Source organism: Branchiostoma lanceolatum, chromosome 2 (genome assembly GCF_035083965.1).
Source record: "Branchiostoma lanceolatum isolate klBraLanc5 chromosome 2, klBraLanc5.hap2, whole genome shotgun sequence".
In the NCBI taxonomy this organism is placed as follows: Eukaryota; Metazoa; Chordata; class Leptocardii; order Amphioxiformes; family Branchiostomatidae; genus Branchiostoma; species Branchiostoma lanceolatum.
In genome coordinates, this window is record NC_089723.1 from 32306128 (window position 1) to 32334105 (window position 27978).

At 42.5% G+C, this 27978-nt stretch overlaps 2 protein-coding genes across 4 annotated transcripts in view; one reads left to right on the top strand and one right to left on the bottom strand.

Moving 5' to 3' along the window:
• The window catches only part of LOC136426647 (peroxidasin-like), a 66770-nt gene that overhangs the window by 8769 nt on the left and 30023 nt on the right, over window positions 1–27978 (top strand). The gene's annotated exons all lie outside the window — the stretch shown is intronic.
• On the bottom strand, window positions 172–13255 carry LOC136426651 (A disintegrin and metalloproteinase with thrombospondin motifs adt-1-like). Of its 3 annotated transcripts, none has more exons than XM_066415371.1 (10): window positions 12932–13255; window positions 8498–8591; window positions 6719–7096; window positions 5805–5978; window positions 5442–5615; window positions 5076–5249; window positions 4712–4885; window positions 3888–4110; window positions 3078–3271; window positions 172–2440 (listed from the first exon to the last, which is right to left on the bottom strand). In XM_066415371.1, exons 2-10 carry the CDS (start codon window positions 8568–8570, stop codon window positions 2421–2423), a joined length of 1584 nt encoding a protein of 527 aa, XP_066271468.1. In that variant the 5' UTR covers window positions 8571–8591; window positions 12932–13255; the 3' UTR covers window positions 172–2420. The 3 variants fall into 3 exon arrangements, with proteins under 3 accessions (XP_066271468.1, XP_066271467.1, XP_066271469.1); XM_066415370.1 differs by lacking the exon at window positions 12932–13255 and adding an exon at window positions 10354–10576; XM_066415372.1 differs by lacking the exons at window positions 5442–5615; window positions 12932–13255 and adding an exon at window positions 10354–10576.

The window sequence follows — 27978 nt, forward strand, 5'->3', positions numbered from 1 at the left end:
CCCAATATGAGGGGATTAGATCAGAGGCTCAATGTACAGTCTTCTGGCCATAACACGACCAATCACTGAACTGTCGACGTCATTTAGAGACAAAATCAATTTGGGTCTGCTCCCAACGAAACTATGGTATTCTGATTTACATGAAACAGAAAATACACACTGACAAACAAATTACATTCACCTTATTTATTTCTATTGTATTGAAAATAGTACAGATCTTAAGTGCTGTCATAAACCGATGTGATCCTCTCAATGTTTTCGGTTCTCCTCATTTTGCCCCCCCTTTTATCCAACCAGCCTACTTAAAGGGACACAACATAGAATGCTAGAAAGGTGGTCCGAAAAAGATACATTTGTCTCCGTTTTATAATATTGAAGGCCTTTGAATAGAAACATGTACGTCTGATCGCCAACCCTCTGCAAAACCACAATATCTTTTCCTCATATGGCAAAATGTATATACATAGACTATATATATCAAATGTTCTGATATGTTCTGAATTGTGCTAATTCCTTTTTATTCTTCTAATAATATAACCCTATATCATCTCAACATTTGCATTCTGCCTTTAAGTAGAATTTAAAGCTGATCACATTCAATTCATTAATGTATTAGATGAGTTGTAGACAAAATGTTATACAATGTGCTAATATAATGTCCTCTTACCACACCTTATTGAAATCATAATTGATCACTATATGTTTATTTCACGGATGACATCTGTACGCTTATTGATTTAGACAATGTTTCCAAAACATTAATTTTGCAGATTATAATTGTATGGCACCTACTGTGTTTTTTTATAGATTGACCTTTTATATGTTGTATGGTATTGAGTACATGTATGTATGACATCGCAGAATCACCGTCAGATAGTTGACGAGATATCAATATTCAAAGTACAGTATGCAACTCATTATGTTTTCCCTGGTTCTAAGTACCAGAATGTTGGAATTAGTCATTGTTTTGGTGTCAGTTTGTCCAATTCTGAACACTAGCCAATTTTTTGGGGTCCGGATCCATTGAACGCTGAGTTGAATAAGACAGTGAATTAGTGTCATGCAGAGCGTCATCCATTAGATTGAGTTTGCACGTTAATGCGAAATGTGTAATTAAGGTGCCAAAGAAATCAAACTAGAGCAAGAAAATCCTGGGTACATGCTAACCTGTACCACTATACCAAGATACTTTAGATAGATATAACGTTATATATATATTAACCTAACATGTGACCCATATGAAATATCATTATTTATATTATGCTATGATGGCTTTTCTCAAAAGAACAAATTTGACTGCCACACAATAACACTCTATCCATTGACAGTTGACTGATGTTACAACCATGGCAGATTACATTGTACGTGTTCTCTCCGAACAAGCCTGGTATCCATTAAATTGGCTGGCAGTGCAACATATTCTGGATCTTCCATGTTCCAAGTATACTCCATTTCAGTTTTTTTCACATTTGTTGTTACATGTACATTGTGCTATTACAATCTACATTTGTACCTTTTAGTTCGTCATTCTATTGCTCTACTTTTGAAATTTTACCTCTTTCTGATTCTATACTGGTATGATATAATATAATATAACATATATAATATGATATGATATATCAATATTACGTATAACATTGGTATTACTTACCTACTGCAAGGCTCGATACAACTAAAATATGCAGGTTAATGCGGGTAAAATTTGAGTTTTGCTAGCACTTCTTATGAAACGTGAACCAGTCAATGTACTTGGTAAATAGGGGTTTGTGGATTTTTGTTGACTGTATTGACTTGTTGTATTGGCGTTAGTGTTACCACCTATAGAATGCACAAGACTTGATATAATTGCAATGGCTTCTAAACAGTTTTCAGTATGATCCATATTTCCTCAAATGTGGGTAGTGCAGATAATGTTTTTATTGTTATCTGACCCTGTGCGGATATGCAAAAACAAGATATAATAGATATGGTTATGTGATTATGAGATTGGTAAAAAATATTTCAAAGGTGCTTGTACGTGGATAGTCTGAACGTGAGACCAGGTATCCGGTTCATAATAACCAAATGAATCGTTTTAGAAATTCTACTCTGCATATGTGAAGAGCATCATGCATGGAATCCAGTTCTTAATCTTATCGTAGCCCCGGTTCGCTCCTCCGATAGCTTTTTTCTGTTGGTGTCAGACTACTTGACTGGTGAACGATTGGATTTGGAGGAGCAAACAGGAGCTATAAGATTTCCACTATTCTAGCCGGGAATCCAGACTCGTCTAGTTTGCATGCTTCAAAGAAATCTTCTGAAGCAAGTAGATCAGTATTACATTGTTACATATTGAGTCAAAGTGTTTAATCTGATAATATTCTGGTATTGTTGTTCTGACGTCATAAGGTTGTTAGGCTGACGTCATGGACATCATCATCTTACTTGTTCACCTTGTAGTCTGTAAGAGGCAACAGAGTACACAACACATTTAATGTCAGATTGTGATACTAAACATATATTTCATAGAGAAGGTACATCAAGAACTTGTAGTCTCAACATTCCTATTGCTCTATATTGCACTTTGAACTTGTGTCTAGTGCTAGAAATTGACAAAAGTATGGTGAACAATGCATTTGCCAGTGAATGGTCGATATTCAAGTCAGTGAAGGTCCAAAAGAGCAAATTAGCTATAGCTCCTCTGACAAATCATTTAAGTCTAGCTAGACGAATCATTTAACAGATTTCTAGTAGTTTTGTTTTCTGTCTGACCAACTTATTTCTTTATTTGCCATTGATTATTCCTCCTTTTTGTGTTAAATCATACCAGTTCCTTCAGCCCAGAAAGGATTTTAATCAGCAGAGACTGATTTGTGACATTTGAAAGAATTCAACTCTTTTATAGTTTCTTAGACAAGTAAGTGATACATGAAGTGTGACATAATTATATATAGTGTGATATGTGCCTACTGAATGATGGTTTTGTCTTTTTTTTTTCTGGACAATATTGCTGCAGACACAATATTTGCTCATTACTGCATACTACCATGGCAGTGAAAGTGTCTCTGGATAGTATCATACATAAGCTTCTTGCTCACCCAGCTGACAGATGTAGCGCAGTTTCGCGCCACAATTCACGCGGTCCCAAACCCTCCTCTTCCACAGTACCACGCAGTCCCTGAGTTTGTGATGGCTGTTGGAATGGAACGGGCGATAGCTTCCCAGCTGGCTCCCGTCACTCCACACAAACACATGCTCCTCGGTCAGGTCATCTAGGCCAATCCAATACTTCCTAAGATAAAAGAATCAATGAATGAATAAAGACACATGGGTTTTATTGTGTTATGTGAAGGAAAATGAAGGAAAACTCTTTCGCAATGTCACAGTTATCCCAGCAACTAGATACAATTTGGAAACGGTCAGACTTTTCAGACAGTAGATCACATTTGAATGATTGGTGAGAACAAACCATAATAATGAAATTATACTGTTGAATGACGGGAATTCTTTCATTTATTTTTGTATTTCAAGATAGCTTAAGTGAATCTGATGATTGACGCAGTGAGATACTAATTATGTATAACAGGAGCTAATGAAATTGCATAAATCCACTGTGTTTCCAAAATCATTCCAGTTGCTTGAGTAACGCATGTAAATGCATAAAAAGTAAGGTGATATTTTTTCTAAGAAGGACCCTTTTACAATGTGTATCTATCCCAATTGTCCGCTAATGATCTGTAAAAAGTCAGAAAAGAAATCTAGGTTTGGGCATGCACACAAAATAAAGTGCAGACGTTGTAAGATGACGTAGAGGAAGGCATAAGAATAAATGGATTACTAAGCATCACTTATCATCTGATTCCAGTCATCTTTAAGAAATGTTTCATATCAACTATTAGATTATTTACCCTTGAGTTCTTCCACGACTACGTTTCTTCAGGAGGTCCCTGATGAATGTCTGTACACCAGCATTTTTGATCATAGCCAATGTCCCGCCATGGGACTCACACTCTCGTCGGGCTGCCCTGTAGTCCAGCCGTCGGTTGCGCCTGGGAGAGAACCAAAAGCAATGGTCCTGGTATCTGCCGAAGTTCCTGGCAGGGTGGAGGCGAGGGTACTGGTCCGAGCAATCTGTTGGCAATGCGAAAGAAGGAGACGAGACAATATAGATAGTACTGTCAAGATACTAGAGAATGCCTGGGTTGATTGTCTTGATATTTGGTATGTGAGTGGAACTTGATGTTTGGAGGTAGAATAGAAATAGAATTCATTTTCTATTCAAAGATGCAAATTAAGGGGGGGCGCGAAAAAATCACATATCATAACATTCATGGCGAAGGAAACATAACATTCATGACAAAAGAAATAATGGATCCACTCGGGTCAAGAAATCAAACTTGTCCATTTTTTGCCGACTCCTATACTCCCATACAAAATCTACCAAATATCATTAAGTTGTAGAGTTAGATGTTTCCATCCTCAATCCATTACAGAACCAAAGCAGCATTAAATTTCTTGGCACAGGTAATGATAAGCCGGGTGTTGCATATGCGGTTATGGACGTGTGGACTGCTTCTTTTCTACTTCCTACTAATTGACAGGGCTGATACCCTAAATACCCCTTACTTGAAGAGGGACAAAGTTAACGTATTCTGTTATTGTAATATCATAAGATTATATATTCAGGAGAAGAATACTTTATGTACAACAATACTGTATAACTAAGAGTTACCTGGACAGGGCACCCCTGTGTCACAGGCCTGTGCCTCCTGAGCCAGTCCCACACAGTCCACTCCGCCGTTAGCTGGTGCAGGATTGGTGCAGGTTCGGTCCCGAGTCTCCTCACCAACTCCACATGTCACACTGCAGTCGGACCATGGGCCCCAGTCAGACCAACCGCCATCGACTACATATACATGGGAAACAGATTATTGCTGCAACAAACTGAATATACGTCTGTGGGGAAGGAATTCTTCTGACTTGTATCTATGAGGACTAACAGGACAAACCTATTTTGTTACAGGAGGCTTTTACTTTGGAGATGCAGTAACAACAGTTACTGTTCCAATATACATGTACATGTAACTTATAGTTACCTGGACAAGATACCCCTGTGTCACAGGCCTGTACCTCCTGAGCCAGTCCCACACAGTCTGCTCCGCCGTTAGCTGGTGCAGGATTGGTGCAGGTTCGGTCCCGAGTCTCCTCACCAACTCCACATGTCACACTGCAGTCGGACCATGGCCCCCAGTCAGACCAACCACCGTTAACTACATGTAACATCGAAAACATATTTGAGGCTCTAAAGAGCAAAGTACAAGTACGTCTCTTGAAAGAGGGCATGCCCCCAAATACCCCTTAAGTGAACAGGGACAAACCTATTTTGTTATTATGATACTATGAGATTAGATATTTAGGAGATGCAGGAACAACTGTTACAATACTGTATAACGTAGAGTTACCTGGACATGACACTCCTGTGTCGCATGCTTGTACCTCCTGATGTGGTCCATCACATTCCGCTCCACCGTTAGCTGGTGCAGGATTGGTGCAGGTTCGGTCCCGAGTCTCCTCACCAACTCCACATGTCACGCTGCAGGCGGACCATGGGCCCCAGTCAGACCACCCGCCATCAACTACATGTAACATCGAAAACATATTTAAGGCTCTAAAGAGCAAAGTACAAGTTCGTCTCTTGAAAGGGCATGCCCCAAATACCCCTTAAGTGAACAGGGACAAACCTATTTTGTTATTATGATGCTATGAGATTAGATATTTAGGTGATGCAGGAATTCGAACAACAATACTGTATAACGGAGAGTTACCTGGACATGACACTCCTGTGTCGCATGCTTGTACCTCCTGATGTGGTCCATCACACTCCGCTCCACCGTTAGCTGGTGCAGGATTGGTGCAGGTTCGGTCCCGAGTCTCCTCACCAACTCCACATGTCACGCTGCAGGCGGACCATGGGCCCCAGTCAGACCAACCGCCATCAACTACATGTAACATCGAAAACATATTTAAGGCTCTAAAGAGCAAAGTACAAGTACGTCTCGTGAAAGCGGGCATGCCCCAAATACCCCTTAAGTGAACAGGGACAAACCTAAACCATCGACTGCATGGAAAAAAAAAGATTTAATGTAGTTTGGAACAATCTGGAAGTACGTCTGTTGAGAGGGTATGCCCTAAATACCCCTTACTCTCACCAACTCCACATGTCTCACTGCAGGAAGACCATGGGTGCCAGGCAGACCACCCGCCTTCAAATTCAAGGACTAGTGATAAGTGATACCACGGCACAGGAACTTGAAATATATATTCATGTTCTAAAAAAAATCAGAAAATGAATAATCTGAAAGTAGTGAATGCCAAAATGTGAATAAAGCCTTGTGAACCTATGGACATCAAGGCACCGAATTTCACATTATTCTGGTTTAATACCTAGGCGCAGAAGCACATGAAATACTTTTTTCGGCTTTACAGGCCTGTATGATAAAAAAAAAACTTTAGATAAAAAAGGGATCCGCAGGTATTTGCCCACTCATTAACCTCATTGCCAAATTTCATGTCAGTTGACTGATATAGGCCAGAGTGGAATCCATTTCATCAAATGGCAAAAGGTGGAAATGTAAGGAAAAGCAATGTATTTTACCTTCCATACATATGGAGTGACATATAATTCGTCTGGATCAAGAGCCTATTCCAGTTCAAAGCTAGGAAGCTGTGATTCACTCACAAGTTACCGACTCCCCGCAGTAGACCAGGCTGCATACAGGAGCCGCGGGAAGTTTATACACGAAGTAGCCGGCACTGCAGGCCCGCACCTGGATGGTTGTGTGCCATCTGCAGGTGTTACCGCTCCAGTAGGCACACGCCTGGCGCGAGACCTCGCCGTCAGCAAGGGTGGGGTGTTGTCCGTTCATCCACATCGGGGCATCGGTGCCGCATCTGAACACGTCCGGTGGCGCCTCTGTAGGCATGGCATTTCCGGCAGGACCCATGAAGCGGTACCACTCTCCGTTAAACTCTCTATCACAGTTATTCGCGCTACCGTCGTTCACCTGCTGGACGTTCCTCGATGCCTCATTCAGTACAATGTAGTCGCTGCATGGATCTGAAAAAATAAGAGTTGATAGAATCGGTTGAAATAATTTGGCCACCCAATTGGGAGGTAGACCTCAGGAAGAGGTTTTTGTCACAAGTGGCATCCTTTATAGTAAACAGCTGAGTACAAGACAGGTGGTTAGCCTTTGAATTGTTTAGAATATGCATAAATAAACAGCTAGGGGTCCCACAAATTATCGTAACCCTAAAACAACGCGAGGACACATTTCCTTATTTGAAACAAACTGAGCTGACAACAAACAGCCGAAAATGACCTAAAACAACTGAAAACAAGAGTTCCGCGACCTCATATCTCCATGAACAATTCCATTTATGCAAATGACTTACACATTTACATAATATATGCTTAATCATAAACACCTTTATCTTACTTACACATGTTGCAATATTGACAGTCCAATAATTTTCCAATTTGATGAATTTCGGTGTTTTTGCATTGATAATGCAAATCAGGAATTTATTTGCATAATTGGTTGATGCTCCACCTTCCATTAACTACATATGTTACATGTATTTGAGTCTTATAATGGAAAACACTGCAAATATAGATTTTCCTCATTAGCTATGCAAATTTAGTCCCAATTAGCATAATTTGCATTTTATTGTGTACATCTCTGTCTAAGCTACCTGCATACTAAATATCATGGAAATCCGTTGTTCCTTTGTTCAGTTATTTTCCATAGAAGATTTTCACAATAGCGCCCCTGCAGTTCCAAAGCAAGCTGCTAGGGGCCCAAACCTTCACCACTTCTTCATTACATCACAAGCTATCTGCCACTAAAAAATTAAGACCATAGCACGTCCAGGTCAAAAGATACAAAACTTGACGTTCTGCTGCAGTACCAAGGTCACATACCAGGGGGGCCAAAAATCGACCTTGAATTTTGGCTTCACAACACCCGCCCACATACCAAATATCATCGTAATCCATCCAGAGGTTCTTGAGTTATGCTGACTACAATAGTCCGGAAACACACACACACATGTACAGACACGCCATTTTTCATGGAGATAATAACCAAACAATCAATAAGAGTTAGGATCGGAGACTTCATACATGTACCTCCATGAAATAGTTTGATTATGGAAATCATTACCTCGAAATTTACATGATATATGCATGGGTTTGTACACCTTTAAGAAACATACATATTTGTACAGGTATAAAATTCCCGCCATTACTACTATCGACAACACATTTTTAGATGAATGTGTTAAAAATTCATTCATCAAACCAGACCACTCTCTGGCAAGTAGCGGTGGAGCGCCGTGAATTCGAGCGCGAAAAAGAGTGTATCATGCTGAGGACGCTCCCGTAATATACTGTTATAGACTGCTGCAATGATATTAGAAACCAACTAGTATGAAAATGTCTGGAACAAGCTCTAACCTTGACCAGTCACGCCAGTGCCTATAATGATGAGGACTAGCAGCCCCACGGGTACCGACACTCTCAGGTCCATCGTGTAACCAGGTTAGCTCACCTGGAATAAGAGTCATAAGGAGTGAGAATGATTACCTAAATACTTGGCACAGTTCGTTTGGCTACATGGAAAATAACAGACAATGAGGATGGTGACAATTCATGCCAAAAATATTCACGGTGAAGGTAGTGAGTATACGTATAGGGAATACATGGGTAAGGTCTGCACGGGTTAAGTGAGTTACATATTATTTTACAAAACACACATTGTGTAATTCACCACAAGCGGAATTCTGTAAAAAGTTGGCTGGTTATGTATTCATTGATACATAATCTAGTGGAAAATATCACTCCCTTCTAGAGTTTAGGACTCCTTTAAGTATTGGTTCCTATGGGATAATTGCTGAAGTTCCAGATCGATTTGTGGGTCAACGCAATGGAGGAATTAAGTTGCTAAGGATGGAAATTGAAGAACAGGTATTAACACAAACGCTACAAACATTATTTTCAGCATCGGACCTAGATTTCCTACGAGCCGGAGGGAGGGATGTAACCTTCCCGTGGACTGACTCTCCTGGCCAAATAGTAAATGTTTTGCCGAATTTTACGATCCTTACCCCCGTAGGACCCGTAGGAAGGCCTGGTGGAGGCTATGGATAATTCGGCCGTGAAAAACCGACGAGGCGCCCGCGTCCCCTGTGACTGATGAAGTAAAGCCCATGTCACACTTGTGCGTATATACAAGCCCGCATGGATTAATTGCGTATTAACATGTTTTGTTCAGGTTAAGTTTGCAGCCGAATAAGTGATTTCTTAGGTTCGATCACAAGGCTGCACAACGGTGGGTCACAGTAGAAAACAAATTTTTCCCCGCAAACCTTACTTAAACCCAAAAGATGTTGATGCGTAACTCAAACGTGTTGAAGTGTTTCAAAATTTTATGATTTACATTTCTAGAATAACGTAGCATGATAAAAGATATCTATTGCAAGCTATAGTTACAGGACAGACAACACAGAAAAAAAACTAGTTGAAAATATATATAACTTAAGATACACGCTGAGCGACCGTGCAGCGACCAAAAGTGAATTTGTTTTTCCCTTGATTTCATAAATCAAATATCATACAAGAGGTAAAGGTATGAATTAAAAGACAGCAAAACACACAAAACGTTAAAAATGTATTCTTTATCTCTGGAATTCCTTTAGTGATCCGTCAAACCTTTGGTTTATCATGAAAGTGACATTTGAAATTTTGGTCGCGCAAACATGTTTTTGGTTTAGATTAAGTTTGCAGCCGAAGAAATCATTTCCTTGGTTCTGTAACTAGGCTGTACAACGGTAGGTCAAAGTGAAAAACAAATTCCTCCCCTCAAACTTTACTTAAACCAAAGAAATGTTGATGCGCAACTCATACGCCCTTGAATATACGCACAAGTGTGACAGGGCCCTTAGCAAGCTGTAATGTTTATCGGGCTCTAATGTGACCTCCCGGCTCATGCCAGCGAGATTCCACTTGAGAACGTTTTTCGGGTAGATCATAATAGTGGACGTTCGTAGTTCAATTGTGGCTCTTCATTATAAGTAATAAGTAATACCCAGGGGTTATACCCCGGCACCATTCCGCTAGGACAGCGCTCTCGTCGCGCTCTCTCTGCGACTTCAGATTAGCCAGACCTTTTGGTAGCCAGTGAGATTCCACTTGAGCACGTTTTCGGGTAGGTCGGCGCTCTCACTGTGCTCTACGTCGCAGCGAGAGTGCGGCGATAGCGCCGGCAAGTGGAATTGGGGTATAAGCGGAACACACGATGGTACATAACTTACAGTTGTGGGCTGTTGGACTCTCCTGGTCGGGATCTTGTACAGACTAAGAAGGTTTAAACCTCCTTTTACAGACGTACAGGTGTTGACCAAGATACGGACGTCTCCAAACTGATCTTCCCGCGGCCGCGGTCAGCAGCAAACTCTAGATCTGTCCGCCTTCCAAGGCTTCAACACTTGTCTACGCCCCCCGACAAACAATAGTATACGTCACGTCATGTAGAGATTACAGAAGTGAATGACCTTCGAATCATCGCCGATCACCTTGAGCAGTTGCGTGACTCAGTTGCTTGGTATTTGGTTCTACCAATCATCGTTATTCGCCATTGTGCACCGAACCCAACTACTAGTTATCTCTGCTGCTCTTCACTGATTATTGACACCCCTTCAGAAAGCTTTATGTTATCCATAACTTGAATCCGAATGTCTTCACAAAATGTGAGAGTTTGGACATTTATGACTTGGTTAGAAAAGATCACCCATGAATAAAAATTATTCAAATGAGAGCTTCATAAAAAAAAATTATAATCCCCGGTAAGGTGATGGTGACGAGGTGTAGGCCATAGGAAACTGTGGTGTAACGCAGCGTTTCAAAAAGGTAAACCCTACGACTTAAGTGATCTCTAGATCTGCTTTATGATAGAGTCCGGACCCACCCAAGGCTACATCAACTATCTGTAATTATGTAACCAGTCATAATTGTTCACCCGTGTGAATTGAGCCCTGCTACGTACAAATGATATCTGCTGGTCATTAAATTTAGCACCCGGACCAGTCTCGCTGATTTGCAAAGGCTTTCATTGGCCATAATCCCTGGCGCTTTATCGGACCGTAAAGCCTTTGTGTGATTTGTCAGGAGGTGCCCCAGGCCATGTCGATCATTATTTACCTTCAACACTGTAGAATATGGTACTGAATTTGTCTATTTCAGAAATCATGATCACCGCTAAGGTGATGGCACCGAGGAGCAGAAAAATTGCACAAGAGCGCGGCGCCATGAAGGCATGCAAGAAGGAAAGGTCAGTCAAAAATTACGAATACTTTGTCGCTTGCGTATTATGGTAAATTCATGTAGCTGGTGGCGGGACAAGAGGCCGCGACGCACCCTACACTGTCGAGCGTCGGCCCGCGTGCGCTCTCATAAACGGTCGTCGACATTTGAAATGGTCGTCGACATATGATCATGTCGCTAACTGGAAGATTTGATATGCATAACCTAGCGTTTTACAACATATTGTGGGGCTGACGATTGCGATAAATGGAAAAACATTTATCGAAAAAAATTACCAGGGTCAAAGAGCCTAAATCCTAATCCCCAATGAACTACGTTACGAAACAACATAGTCAGGAGCGTGCTAATTTATACACTTAAAATGTGACGGGGCGTGTTGATACACGTAAAAAGGCGACAACCGAACACGTAAATCGCGTCTTTTTCCTGTCGTTAGAACAACAAACCACAGTCAAGTGCGATACGGTAATAGTCGACGTACAGTTTAACAGATTGCTTTGTTAGTTGGTAGGATAGAATGGTACCAGCAGGACCACGATGGATGATGGGAAATATAATTTGCCAGGGGAGTTTGGCTACCGAGATCGGACGCGCGTTGACCGGAGGGAGGGATGCAAGGGCCCTGTTACACGTGTGCGTATATGCAAGTTCGCATGAGTTGCATATTAACAACTTTTTGTTTTAGGTTAAGTTTGCAGCCGAAGAAGCAATTTCTTTGGTTCGATATCTAGACTGCACGACGTTAGGTCGAAGTAGAAAACAAGTTCTTCCCTGCAAACTTTACATAAACCAAAAAAAATGTCCATGCGCAAGTCACACGCACTTAAATATACGCACAAATGTGACAGGGGCTTAACCTTCTCGTGGACTGACTCTCCTGGCCAAATATTCAATTTTTTGCCGAATGTTACGATCCGTACTCCATATATAAAGGCCTGGTGGAGGCTAAGGATTGAACCGTGACGTTCCAATCGTGACGTCCCCACCGTAAAGTCGGCGTCGGCCGTGAAAAATCGACGAGGCGCGCGCTTCCCCTGCTGTGACTGAAGTAATGCCCCCATTCCACTTGACGGCGCTCTCGCCACGCTCTCGTTGCGACCTAGAGCGCAGTGAGAGCGCAGTGAGAGCGCTGAAAAATTTGGAGGATTCAATGGTCTCAACTGTAGTTCAAACAAATTTCATTCTTGATCAGTGGTGTATCTTGAATCAACTCACGCGCACTTGAATATACGCACAAATGTGACAGGGCCCTAAGCAGGCTGTAATGTTCATCGTGCTATAATGTGACCTCCCATGCCAGATGTGGACGTTCGTAGTTCAATAGTGGCTCTTCATTATAAGTAATACCCAGGAGTTATACCCCCATTTCTCTAGGACGGCGCTCTCGTCGCGCGCTCTCTGCGACTTCAGATTATCCAGACCCTTGGGTAGCCAGTGAGATTTCACTTGAGCACGTTTTTCGGGTAGGTCGGCGCTCTCACTGCGCTCTAGATCGCAGCGAGAGTGCGGCGATAGCACCGGCAAGTGGAATTGGGGTATAAACGGAACACACGATGGTACATAACTTACAGTTGTGGGCTATTGGACTCTCCTGGTCGGGATCTTGTACAGACCAAGAAGGTTTAAACCTCCTTGTACAGACGTACAGGTGTTGACCAAGATACGGACGTCTCCAAACTGATCTTCCCGCGGCCGCGGTCAGCAGCAAACTCTAGATCTGTCCGCCTTCTCAGGCTTCAACACTTGTCTACGCCCACCGACAAACAATACGTCATACCATGTAGAGAGCACAGATGTGAATGACCTTCGAATCATCGCCGATCACCTTGAGCAGTTGCGTGACTCAGTTGCTTGGTATTTGGTTCTACCAATCATCGTTATTCGCCATTGTGCACCGAACCCAACTACTAGTTATCTCTGCTGCTCTTCACTGATTATTGACACCCCTTCAGAAAGCTTTATGTTATCCATAACTTGAATCCAAATGTCTTCACAAAATGTGAGAGTTTGGACATTTGTGAATCGGTTGGAGAAGATAACCTATGAAAAAAAAATACTCAAACGAGAACTTCCTTATAAAACAACATAATCCCCGCTAGGGTGATGGTGACGAGGAGTAGGCCATAGGAAACTGTGGTGTAACGCAGCGTTTCAAAGAGGTAAACCCTGATCTCTGCTGTATGATAGAGTCCGGACCCACCCAAGGTTATATCAACTATCTGTAATTATGTAACCAGTCACAATTGTTCACCCGTGTGAATTGAGCCCTGCTACGTACAAATGATCTCTGCTGGTCATTAACTTTAGCATCCGGACCAGCCTCGCTGATTTGCAATGGCTTTCATTTGCCATAATCCCTGGCGCTTTATCGGACCGTGAAGCCTTTGTGCACATGTGATTTGTCATGAGCTGCCCCAGGCCATGTCAGTCATTCTTTACCTTCAACACTGTAGAATATGGCACTGAATTTGTCTATTTCAGAAATCATGATCACCGCTAACATGTGGCTAAGGTGATGGCACCAAGGAGCAGAAAAATTGCACAAGAGGGCGGCGCCATGAAGGCATGCAAGAAGAAAAGGTCACTCAAAAATTACGAATAATTTGTCGCTTGCGTTTTATGGTAAATTCATGTAGCTGCTACGTAATATGTAGAAATAAAGCTATCGATTACGCTCTACGTAAAAAAACGGATTACGCTCTAGGCTTATAAAGAACGGACCGGCTACATATTACGTGGAATCAAAACGGCCGATTACTCTCTACGGGAAAGGACATGCAGGCCCCCCTGCTTGCCGAACGTTACTAGGTATTCAATAGCAAATAATTCAAATTTGTGTGGAATGAAAATGGCATGGCCGTCGAAACACGGTAGGTTTGACAAAAGACAATCACTGGGCTCAATATCTGAGTTAAGTAGTCTGAGTACTTCAGATAGGTCTTGTCCGCGTAGAAAGTACAAAGTACAATACACAGCTGACGGTTTGCCGCGAAAACCACTGTCTCGGCACGTCCTCCGAGGGTTGGGGGTTACGTTGGCGGGACAAGAGGCCGCGACGCGCCCTACACAGTCGAGCGTCGACCCGCGTGCGCGTCTCGTAAACGGTCGTCGACATTTGAAATGGTCGTCGACATATGATCATGTCGCTAACTGGAAGATTTGATATGCATAACCTAGCGTTTTATAACATATTGTGGGGCTGACAAGAAGCAAAAACGTAAATAAAACGTGTCAATTACCAATGCACGACAGTATTGCGATAAATGGAAAAACATTTATCGAAAAAAAAATCATCAGGGTCAAAGAGCCTAAATCCTAATCCCCAATGAACTACGTTACGAAACAACATAGTCAGGAGCCTTCTAATTTATACACTTAAAAGTGACGAGGCGTGTTGATACACGTAAAAAGGCGACGACCGAACACGAAAACCGCGCCTTTTCGTGTCGTTAGAACAACAAACCACAGTCAAATGCGATACGGTAATAGTCGACGTACAGTTTTACAGATTGCTTTGTTAGTTGGTAGGATAGAATGCTACCAGCCGGACCACACTGGATAATGGGAAATATAATTTTCCAGGGGAGTTTGGCTACCGAGATCGGACGCGCGTTGACCGGAGGAAGGGATGCCCGTGGACTGACTCTCCTGGCCAAATATTCAATTTTTGCCGAATTTCACGATCCGTACTCCGTATAGGAAGGCCTGGTGGAGGCCAAGGATTGAACCGTGACGTTCCAATCGTGACGTCCCCACTGTTAAGTCGGCGTCGGCCGTGAAAAATCGACGAGGCGCGCGCTTCTCCAAGTGACTGAAGTAATACCCCCATTCCACTTGACGGCGCTCTCGCCGCGCTTTCGTTGCGACCTAGAGCGCAGTGAGAGCGCTGAAAAATTTGGAGGATTCAATGGTCTCAACTGTAGTTCAAACAAATTTCATTCTTGAAGTGGTGTATCTTGAATCAACTCACGTGCACTTGAATATACGCACAAGTGTGACAGGGCCCTAAGCAAGCTGTAATGTTTCTCGGGCTATAATGTGACCTCCCATGCCAGATGTAGACGTTCGTAGTTCAATAGTGGCTCTTCATTATAAGTAATAAGTAATACCCAGGGGTTATACCCCGGCACCATTCCGCTAGGACGGCGCTCTCGTCGCGCGCTCTCTGCGACTTCAGATTATCCAGACCCTTGGGTAGCCAGTGAGATTTCAATTGAGCACGTTTTTCGGGTAGGTCGGCGCTCTCACTGCGCTCTAGATCGCAGCGAGAGTGCGGCGATAGCGCCGGCAAGTGGAATTGGGGTATAAGCGGAACACACGATGGTACATAACTTACAGTTGTGGGCTGTTGGACTCTCCTGGTCGGGATCTTGTACAGACTAAGAAGGTTTAAACCTCCTTGTACAGACGTACAGGTGTTGACCAAGATACGGACGTCTCCAAACTGATCTTCCCGCGGCCGTGGTCAGCAGCAAACTCTAGATCTGTCCACCTTCCAAGGCTTCAACACTTGTCTACGCCCCCCGACAAACAATACGGCACACCATGTAGAATGACCTTCGAATCATCGCCGATCACCTTGAGCAGTTGCGTGACTCAGTTGTTTGGTATTTGGTTCTGCTCTTCACTGATTATTGACACCCCTTCAGAAAGCTTTATGTGATCCATAACTTGAATCCGAATGTCTTCACAAAATGTGAGAGTTTGGACATTTATGACTTGGTTAGAAAAGATCACCCATGAATAAAAATTATTCAAATGAGAGCTTCATTAAAAAAAAATTATAATCCCCGGTAAGGTGATGGTGACGAGGAGTAGGCCATAGGAAACTGTGGTGTAACGCAGCGTTTCAAAAAGGTAAACCCTACGACTTAAGTGATCTCTAGATCTGCTTTATGATAGAGTCCGGACCCACCCAAGGCTACATCAACTATCTGTAATTATGTAACCAGTCATAATTGTTCACCCGTGTGAATTGAGCCCTGCTACGTACAAATGATATCTGCTGGTCATTAAATTTAGCACCCGGACCAGTCTCGCTGATTTGCAAAGGCTTTCATTGGCCATAATCCCTGGCGCTTTATCGGACCGTAAAGCCTTTGTGTGATTTGTCAGGAGGTGCCCCAGGCCATGTCGATCATTATTTACCTTCAACACTGTAGAATATGGTACTGAATTTGTCTATTTTAGAAATCATGATCACCGCTAAGGTGATGGCACCGAGGAGCAGAAAAATTGCACAAGAGCGCGGCGCCATGAAGGCATGCAAGAAGGAAAGGTCACTCAAAAATTACGAATACTTTGTCGCTTGCGTTTTATGGTAAATTCATGTAGCTGGTGGCGGGACAAGAGGCCGCGACGCACCCTACACTGTCGAGCGTCGGCCCGCGTGCGCTCTCATAAACGGTCGTCGACATTTGAAATGGTCGTCGACATATGATCATGTCGCTAACTGGAAGATTTGATATGCATAACCTACCGTTTTACAACATATTGTGGGGCTGACGATTGCGATAAATGGAAAAACATTTATCGAAAAAAATTACCAGGGTCAAAGAGCCTAAATCCTAATCCCCAATGAACTACGTTACGAAACAACATAGTCAGGAGCGTGCTAATTTATACACTTAAAATGTGACGGGGCGTGTTGATACACGTAAAAAGGCGACGACCGAACACGTAAATCGCGTCTTTTTCCTGTCGTTAGAACAACAAACCACAGTCAAGTGCGATACGGTAATAGTCGACGTACAGTTTAACAGATTGCTTTGTTAGTTGGTAGGATAGAATGGTACCAGCAGGACCACGATGGATGATGGGAAATATAATTTGCCAGGGGAGTTTGGCTACCGAGATCGGACGCGCGTTGACCGGAGGGAGGGATGCAAGGGCCCTGTTACACGTGTGCGTATATGCAAGTTCGCATGAGTTGCATATTAACAACTTTTTGTTTTAGGTTAAGTTTGCAGCCGAAGAAGCAATTTCTTTGGTTCGATATCTAGACTGCACGACGTTAGGTCGAAGTAGAAAACAAGTTCTTCCCTGCAAACTTTACATAAACCAAAAAAAATGTCCATGCGCAAGTCACACGCACTTAAATATACGCACAAATGTGACAGGGGCTTAACCTTCTCGTGGACTGACTCTCCTGGCCAAATATTCAATTTATTGCCGATTGTTACGATCCGTACTCCATATATAAAGTCCTGGTGGAGGCTAAGGATTGAACCGTGACGTTCCAATCGTGACGTCCCCACCGTAAAGTCGGCGTCGGCCGTGAAAAATCGACGAGGCGCGCGCTTCCCCTTCTGTGACTGAAGTAATGCCCCCATTCCACTTGACGGCGCTCTCGCCACGCTCTCGTTGCGACCTAGAGCGCAGTGAGAGCGCTGAAAAATTTGGAGGATTCAATGGTCTCAACTGTAGTTCAAACAAATTTCATTCTTGATCAGTGGTGTATCTTGAATCAACTCACGCGCACTTGAATATACGCACAAGTGTGACAGGGCCCTAAGCAGGCTGTAATGTTCATCGTGCTATAATGTGACCTCCCATGCCAGATGTGGACGTTCGTAGTTCAATAGTGGCTCTTCATTATAAGTAATACCCAGGAGTTATACCCCCATTTCTCTAGGACGGCGCTCTCGTCGCGCGCTCTCTGCGACTTCAGATTATCCAGACCCTTGGGTAGCCAGTGAGATTTCACTTGAGCACGTTTTTCGGGTAGGTCGGCGCTCTCACTGCGCTCTAGATCGCAGCGAGAGTGCGGCGATAGCACCGGCAAGTGGAATTGGGGTATAAACGGAACACACGATGGTACATAACTTACAGTTGTGGGCTATTGGACTCTCCTGGTCGGGATCTTGTACAGACCAAGAAGGTTTAAACCTCCTTGTACAGACGTACAGGTGTTGACCAAGATACGGACGTCTCCAAACTGATCTTCCCGCGGCCGCGGTCAGCAGCAAACTCTAGATCTGTCCGCCTTCTCAGGCTTCAACACTTGTCTACGCCCACCGTGAAACAATACGTCATACCATGTAGAGAGCACAGATGTGAATGACCTTCGAATCATCGCCGATCACCTTGAGCAGTTGCGTGACTCAGTTGCTTGGTATTTGGTTCTACCAATCATCGTTATTCGCCATTGTGCACCGAACCCAACTACTAGTTATCTCTGCTGCTCTTCACTGATTATTGACACCCCTTCAGAAAGCTTTATGTTATCCATAACTTGAATCCGAATGTCTTCACAAAATGTGAGAGTTTGGACATTTGTGAATCGGTTGGAGAAGATAACCTATGAAAAAAAAATACTCAAACGAGAACTTCCTTATAAAACAACATAATCCCCGCTAGGGTGATGGTGACGAGGAGTAGGCCATAGGAAACTGTGGTGTAACGCAGCGTTTCAAAGAGGTAAACCCTGATCTCTGCTGTATGATAGAGTCCGGACCCACCCAAGGTTATATCAACTATCTGTAATTATGTAACCAGTCACAATTGTTCACCCGTGTGAATTGAGCCCTGCTACGTACAAATGATCTCTGCTGGTCATTAACTTTAGCATCCGGACCAGCCTCGCTGATTTGCAATGGCTTTCATTTGCCATAATCCCTGGCGCTTTATCGGACCGTGAAGCCTGTGTGCACATGTGATTTGTCATGAGCTGCCCCAGGCCATGTCAGTCATTCTTTACCTTCAACACTGTAGAATATGGCACTGAATTTGTCTATTTCAGAAATCATGATCACCGCTAACATGTGGCTAAGGTGATGGCACCAAGGAGCAGAAAAATTGCACAAGAGGGCGGCGCCATGAAGGCATGCAAGAAGAAAAGGTCACTCAAAAATTACGAATAATTTGTCGCTTACGTTTTATGGTAAATTCATGTAGCTGCTACGTAATATGTAGAAATAAAGCTATCGATTACGCTCTACGTAAAAAAACTGATTACGCTCTAGGCTTATAAAGAACGGACCGGCTACATATTACGTGGAATCAAAACGGCCGATTACTCTCTACGGGAAAGGACATGCAGGCCCCCCCTGCTTGCCGAACGTTACTAGGTATTCAATAGCAAATAATTCAAATTTGTGTGGAATGAAAATGGCATGGCCGTCGAAACACGGTAGGTTTGACAAAAGACAATCACTGGGCTCAATATCTGAGTTAAGTAGTCTGAGTACTTCAGATAGGTCTTGTCCGCGTAGAAAGTACAAAGTACAATACACAGCTGACGGTTTGCCGCGAAAACCACTGTCTCGGCACGTCCTCCGAGGGTTGGGGGTTACGTTGGCGGGACAAGAGGCCGCGACGCGCCCTACACAGTCGAGCGTCGACCCGCGTGCGCGTCTCGTAAACGGTCGTCGACATTTGAAATGGTCGTCGACATATGATCATGTCGCTAACTGGAAGATTTGATATGCATAACCTAGCGTTTTATAACATATTGTGGGGCTGACAAGAAGCAAAAACGTAAATAAAACGTGTCAATTACCAATGCACGACAGTATTGCGATAAATGGAAAAACATTTATCGAAAAAAAAATCATCAGGGTCAAAGAGCCTAAATCCTAATCCCCAATGAACTACGTTACGAAACAACATAGTCAGGAGCCTTCTAATTTATACACTTAAAAGTGACGAGGCGTGTTGATACACGTAAAAAGGCGACGACCGAACACGAAAACCGCGCCTTTTTCGTGTCGTTAGAACAACAAACCACAGTCAAATGCGATACGGTAATAGTCGACGCACAGTTTTACAGATTGCTTTGTTAGTTGGTAGGATAGAATGCTACCAGCCGGACCACACTGGATAATGGGAAATACAATTTTCCAGGGGAGTTTGGCTACCGAGATCGGACGCGCGTTGACCGGAGGAAGGGATGCCCGTGGACTGACTCTCCTGGCCAAATATTCAATTTTTGCCGAATTTCACGATCCGTACTCCGTGTAGGAAGGCCTGGTGGAGGCCAAAGATTGAACCGTGACGTTCCAATCGTGACGTCCCCACTGTTAAGTCGGCGTCGGCCGTGAAAAATCGACGAGGCGCGCGCTTCTCCAAGTGACTGAAGTAATACCCCCATTCCACTTGACGGCGCTCTCGCCGCGCTTTCGTTGCGACCTAGAGCGCAGTGAGAGCGCTGAAAAATTTGGAGGATTCAATGGTCTCAACTGTAGTTCAAACAAATTTCATTCTTGAAGTGGTGTATCTTGAATCAACTCACGTGCACTTGAATATACGCACAAGTGTGACAGGGCCCTAAGCAAGCTGTAATGTTTCTCGGGCTATAATGTGACCTCCCATGCCAGATGTAGACGTTCGTAGTTCAATAGTGGCTCTTCATTATAAGTAATAAGTAATACCCAGGGGTTATACCCCGGCACCATTCCGCTAGGACAGCGCTCTCGTCGCGCTCTCTCTGCGACTTCAGATTAGCCAGACCTTTTGGTAGCCAGTGAGATTCCACTTGAGCACGTTTTCGGGTAGGTCGGCGCTCTTGCTGCGCTCTAGATCGCAGCGAGAGTGCGGCGATAGCGCCGGCAAGTGGAATTGGGGTATAAGCGGAACACACGATGGTACATAACTTACAGTTGTGGGCTGTTGGACTCTCCTGGTCGGGATCTTGTACAGACTAAGAAGGTTTAAACCTCCTTGTACAGACGTACAGGTGTTGACCAAGATACGGACGTCTCCAAACTGATCTTCCCGCGGCCGTGGTCAGCAGCAAACTCTAGATCTGTCCACCTTCCAAGGCTTCAACACTTGTCTACGCCCCCCGACAAACAATACGGCACACCATGTAGAATGACCTTCGAATCATCGCCGATCACCTTGAGCAGTTGCGTGACTCAGTTGTTTGGTATTTGGTTCTGCTCTTCACTGATTATTGACACCCCTTCAGAAAGCTTTATGTGATCCATAACTTGAATCCGAATGTCTTCACAAAATGTGAGAGTTTGGGCATTTTTGACTTGGTTGGAGAAGATCACCCATGAATAAGAATTATTCAAATGAGAACTTCCTTATAAAAAAATCATAATCCCCGGTAGGTGATGGTGACGAGGAGTAGGCCAAAGGAAACTGTGGTGTAACGCAGCGTTTCAAAGAGGTAAACCCTACGTCTTAAGTGATCTCTAGATCTGCTTTATGATAGAGTCCGGACCCACCCAAGGTTATATCAATTATCTGTGATTATCTAACAAGTTTTTACTTTAACCAAGGTTATATCAACTATTTGTAATTATCTAACCAAAAGGCTTTCATTGGCTATAATCTCTGGTGCTTTATCGAACCGTAAAGCCTTTGTGTGATTTGTCAGGCCAGAGCTACCCTAGGCCATGTCGATCATTATTTACCTTCAACACTGTAGAATGTGGTACTAAATTTGTCAATTTCAGAAATCATGATCACCGCTAAGGTGATGGCACCGAGGAGCAGAAAAGTTGCACAAGAGCGCGGCGCCATGAAGGCATGCAAGAAGGAAAGGTCACTCAACAATTACGAATAATTTGTCGCTTGCGTTTTATGGTAAACATGTAGCAAACTCTAGAGCTGTCCGCCTTCTCAGGCTTCAACACTTGTCTACGTCCCCCGACAAACAATACGTCATACCATGTAGAGATTACAGATGTGAGTGACCTTCGAATCATCGCCGATCACCTTGAGCAGTTGCCTGGTTTTGGTTGTGAACACCTGTGAATGACAATGAGCATTTTTCCAATAGATTAGGAAAGGTCGTAAGATCGTTGACGTACGTTCTATCAATCGTCGTTATTCGCCATTGTGTACTGAATCCTACTACAATATAGCTCTGCTGCTCTTCAATTATTGACACCCTTTCAAAAAGCTTTATGTGATCCATAACTTGGATCCGAATGTCTTCACAAAATGTGAGAGTCTGGACATATATGCCTTGGTTGGAGAAGATCACCTATGAATAAAAATTATTCAAATGAGAGTTTCATTATAAAACTAGAGTTCCACGACCTCATACCTTCGCCGACCGATGTTAGCCTTTTCGAGTGAATGCTTATCACTCAGTATGTAAATAAGGTCCTCGATTGCATGAATTTCAAGTGATCATTTTCTCTACACAAAACACAGCATTAAAGTAAAATCTTAGAAAAGAGGGCCATTGTAGCATTTCCTCATATATTATGTAAATGAGGCCATCATGATTTATGTCTGATAACGTCCACATTTGATTATCTCCCAAACGCCACAAGAATGAAATCCCATCATTTACCACTCTGGAATTATAGTATTTTGTCATAAATTATGCAAATTAGGTATTCGTTTGCATAATTGATATCTATCAATATTCCTCTCTTTCTCAGTTACATGTCACGTGATTGACTACGATGGAATGCAAGGGTTTGTATACTTTTTCACATCACAGATCCTGATTTGCATGATTCTTATACGATCATGTAAATCATCACTCAAACTATGTACATCCCTACAAATCATGACGATCCGTCATCACCTTCTTGAGTAACTAGTATTCTCTTTCAAAGTTTAAAACAAACCCATACCTATACCTACACGAGTTCTCCCAAGAGTTATAAAAATAATCACTGTAAGAATATTTTTGCTTAATTGGTATCATAACTTTTATCTTTACTACAGAAAATAAGGCAATTTGTTGGCAATGTATTTGCTTCAATTATGCCCTTATTTTCATAGTCGACATATCAATCAGTTTTTATCAAACCTATACCTTCCAACAGGGAGAGCGTTAGATCGTAAGGCTGCTGTGTTTTTAAATGCCCGTGTGACCTCCCTGACCCCAAAACAGAGCCCTGCACCAGGCAAGTAAAGTATCACATGTGTCCTCCAGGGACGTCTCACAGGGAGCCTGCTCCGTAAACTAGGTCACCTGTCAGTGCAATTTAATCTGGATATATAGACTTAAAAATAGCAAATTGAAAGGGAATTGTAGACATTTCCTTATAAATTATGTTAATGAGGCCTTGTCATGCATGATTTTTGTCTGATATTGTTCACCTTTACTTAGCTTCCTAATGATACAAGAATGAAATTACAATCATTTACTATTGTGGTATTTTCAATTAGTATTTTCTCATTAATTATGCAAAATAGGTAGCTATTAGCATTATTGGTATCTATCGATACCTCTCTCTTTTTCAGCTATATATGTCACATGTTTGAGAGTCCTATTTTGAAAGGCAGCAGATTTATAAACTTTCCTTGCTAATTATGCAAATTAGCTCCTGATTTGCATAATGAATATTCAATTATGTAAATCATTAATCGAGCTATCTACATACCATAAATCAAGACGATCCGTTGACCATAAGTCTAGTTATTCATGTCCAAAGGTCAAAACAAATAAATTAAAAACACCCGTTGCAGCTCCAAACAAGCCGCTAGAGGGCCCAAACGTGCACAACTTACTTCATGTGGTATGGACTATCTACCACACAAAAATCATGACCGTAGCACTTGCAGAAAATTCGACCTCAAACTTTGAAGCTACACTGCAGTACCCAAAGTACCCGCTAGGAGGCCCATCATCGAACTTGACCTTCCCCTTTAATAAATCTACCTATTCACTAAATATCATGCACAACCATCAACAGCTTCTCGAGTTATCCTGGCAACAAACAAATACGCGTACATAAACAGCCCACTGCAGTACCGCAGGAAAATGCCAGGTGACCCATTTTTGAACTTGAGCTTTGTTTTCATAATCTCTACGTACCCACCAAAAATCATGCAGATCCATCATCAATACGTCGAGTTATGTTGTCTACATACAAACACACTAACAAAAAAAGTCCACTGGAGCACTTTAGTAAAACGCCAGGTTAACCATTTTCGAACTTGACCTTCGTTCCCACAACCGCCACTTATCTACCAAAAATCAGCAAGATCCGTCAAAGTTCTCTAGACTTATGATCTCGACATACATACGGACCCACTTTACAGCTGGCGTAACTAATAACATAACCTTACCGCGAATGCATACATTCCCGGCGAAGGTAAAAAACATAATCCCCTGAAGGGTGAGGAGTAGGCCATAGGATACTGTGGTGTAACGCGGCGTTTCAAAGAGGTAAACCCTACGACTTTAGTGATCTCTGTTTTTTGATAGACAGGGGTGCCAAAGCACTCGCACGAGAAACGCACGAATTGTTTTTTGAACACGCACGAATCTTATGGAAAACGTACAGATCTTATGAAAAACGCATGAATCACTATGTGAATACGCACGAAACTTTTGTAAAACGCATGAATCCTCTGAGTGCCGGCTTCACGTTAAGCCCCGGTCACACTAAACTCACGTCGTACCTACGATGCACGTACGATGCATTTCCAGTACAACGCAGGTAAATCGCAGGTAAATCGCAGGTAAATCGCAGGTAAATCGTATCAGCTATCGCAGAGCGTCGGGCAATGTTCGAAATTTCATCCAACGTCGTACGATTTTTATAGCCCCATATTTAGGCTTTACTGCGGCCTTTTTATCTGATGATGAGGTGACGAATTCATAAATTTCGACCATGTTCTGATGGTTTCAGTTACCCTGATATATTGCCGATGCTGATGCAAATTGTAACCATCATAAGACAATAGCAACCAGAAAACAGTGCGCCAGTAGAATAGCCTGCTTCCAAGTTTAGATTTTCTACGTGTCAGGTCCAGAACCAGGCTCATATAATTGCTTTATGTCTGTATACACGTGGGTTTATAATTAGATCATACCTCAGTCCTATCCTGTCTCTATTTTCAGTTTCAGTTTTTGTTTGACGTTTTATGCCTATTATGTGCTTTCTTTTTGATGGACAATACAACTGGCCTGTCATATTCTTTCTCTGGGCCATCCGCAAACTGTTCTCTTGGCAAACCAAAAGTAGAGACAGGATGGGACTGAGGTCTGATATGATTATGAACCCACGTGTGTATAGCCATGAAACAATCGTATGCATCACCTGCGCGCGATACTTGATCTGACACGTGGTAAATCATAGCCTTGAAAGCAGGCCCTTCAGCGGGCGCGCTGTACAACGGTTGCCACTGTGCTCTGGTGGCTGTACTTTTCAACAACATCGACAATATCAGGGAAAACTGAAACCATCAGAAAACGATCGAAATGTATACATTTTCACCTCATTGGTATAAAAAGAAGGCCGTAGTGAAGTCTGTATTGGGGGCAATAAAAATCGTACGGCGACGGGAGCAACATTTTGAACATGTTCAAAATCATCTTTAGCTGTATTTTCCGGCGTAGGACGCTCGGCGATGGCTACTTTTACGTGCGATTTACCTGCGATTGACCTGCGATTGACCTAGGTACACTCAAAAAACCCATCGTACGATGTACCTACGTTATATGTGACCACCACTTTGTAAGTGTTAACTATTGCACCCGGTTTTTCCCAGACGTACAACGTACGGCGCTGTCATGACGGAAGAAACCCCATCGTAGGTACGACGTGAGTTTACTGTGACCGTGGCTTTACTTGGATTTCAACATGCGCTTGCGAGATGAATGCAAACAAAGCACTGAAACCACCGACGATTTCATGTAGCCGAATTACAGATACGAGTGCAGACTTTGCTAATTAGATATGCAAAGAAGTCTCTAAAAATTGGAATGAGCCATATGAATTCATTATCTCCTATTTTTAGATTACATATGTTGCAAATATCAAAGTTGTTGCAGAAATGCCTCATTAATTATGCAAATAGTGTTTGTCTGATGATATTCACCTTTATCTTAACGTTACATGTGTCACTAGCATAGATATCATTTGTCACCAATGTATTACAAATTCAAATTGTCATATTTTGCGTCATTCATATCAATAAATGTTGCTCTTGAGCCTTGTTACCTTTGTCATATGTATGCTATTCATATCATTAAGCACAATTGAAATATAAATCTTCCTTATTGATTGTACAAATTATGCATCCATTTCGTTGGTCTCCATTAAGGTCACTTACAGGTCAAAAATTATCAGAATTCATTCGCCTTTTCTTGACTTATCCTGTGTCATGGACCTGTGCCAACGCATCCAAAAAATAAAACACTTTATCCTTCCTGGTAGAAACGTAAAGATAGACCATGCGAAGGTAAACATTCTGCATTTGCTCGCAAATGTTGCCCGTCTAGTTTTCTCCTTGTGGTTTTCAATGAGGCTGGGATACTGTCCCGAGGTTGTCTTCCACTATTGTCTGGTAGATTGTATTAGTCACTACTGTGGCGATCGGACAACAATCGCCAGGTGACAATGTTGTACCACATGACACCAGGGAAAGTCGGTTGGCCCTGTTCACGAGCCTAATAAGATTCAGTAAGTAGTTGCTATTTTAATCTTTTGCAGGGGGCACATTGGCCTTTGTTTTCGGTCGGGTGTGTTTGTGTCTCTCTGTCGTCTGTCTGTCTCTCTCCCTCTCCCTCAATGTGTGCGCGTGTGCGTGTTTTCGTGTGTACACGAACCTCTTAACTCAGATATAAATGATGATATTTCAACGATATTTTAACGTAGTGTTACGCTTACAATTGCAATATCACACACTCGAGTACCTAGTATAGAATGACCTAGGGGTGGAACGTAAATTAGACAAGGTTATTGTCCATCTACCTTAGAACACGTTGCGTCTTATGTCGTCGCCTGCGTACATCAAAGGATATAAAATATGTCGCAAAAATTCTTTGATACCTTGCATTGATTTTGTTCAGTAAAGACAACATTTTGAGAGAGATGGGTACCGAGATATACCCTATCTCATTCCTTTGAAGTCTTTACGCCCGGGGAACATCACTTGCGTACATCAAAGTATACAAAATATGTCGAAATCGATTCTTCAATATCTTGCGATCCCACTTTTGTTTTTGTTCAGTAAAAATCATATTTTCAGAGAGATGATATGGATACCGGGTTATAGCCAATCTACTTGTGAACTCTTTGCACCTAATGTCATCGTCTGCGTACATCAAAGTAAACAAAATCTGTCGAAATCAATTCTTTAACATCTTGCGGTGCCAGCATTGTTTTTGTTCTGTGAACTTGATATTTTTTTGATAGAGATGCGCAGTCGGTGACATTTTCATAAGACTGGGACAAAAGCATGGCAATACGGATGTAAAATGAACTATTTTGTCTTTGTTTTTAAAACGGCGCGACTCCATTTTGAAAGTAAGTATTGTAACCAAACCGTAACACAAATTTGTCATCGTGAAAATGATCAGCTTCACACTATCACTTTGTATATGTTCTCTCATTAAGATATACCAATCTCAATTAGTACGATGGTCCACGTGTAACGGCATATGATATAATAGTTAGCGTATCAAAAGTGCGGGGGAGCATTGACCTGTCTTTGGGTTATTCACCTCTAATGACATTCCATGCGCACATCAAAGTAAACAAAACATGTCACAATAAATTCTTTGATATTTTGTGGCGCTTTCATCATTCTTTTGTAATAGCGATTAGTACATGTATATGGAGATATCATTAAAGAGAAGAATAGTCATTGAATTTCATACAGAAGACTGACAAACACCTAACAAAATAACATGGATGCAATATATAACATCGGTGTCGTTTGGGTACAAAGCCGCAATTAGCCATCTT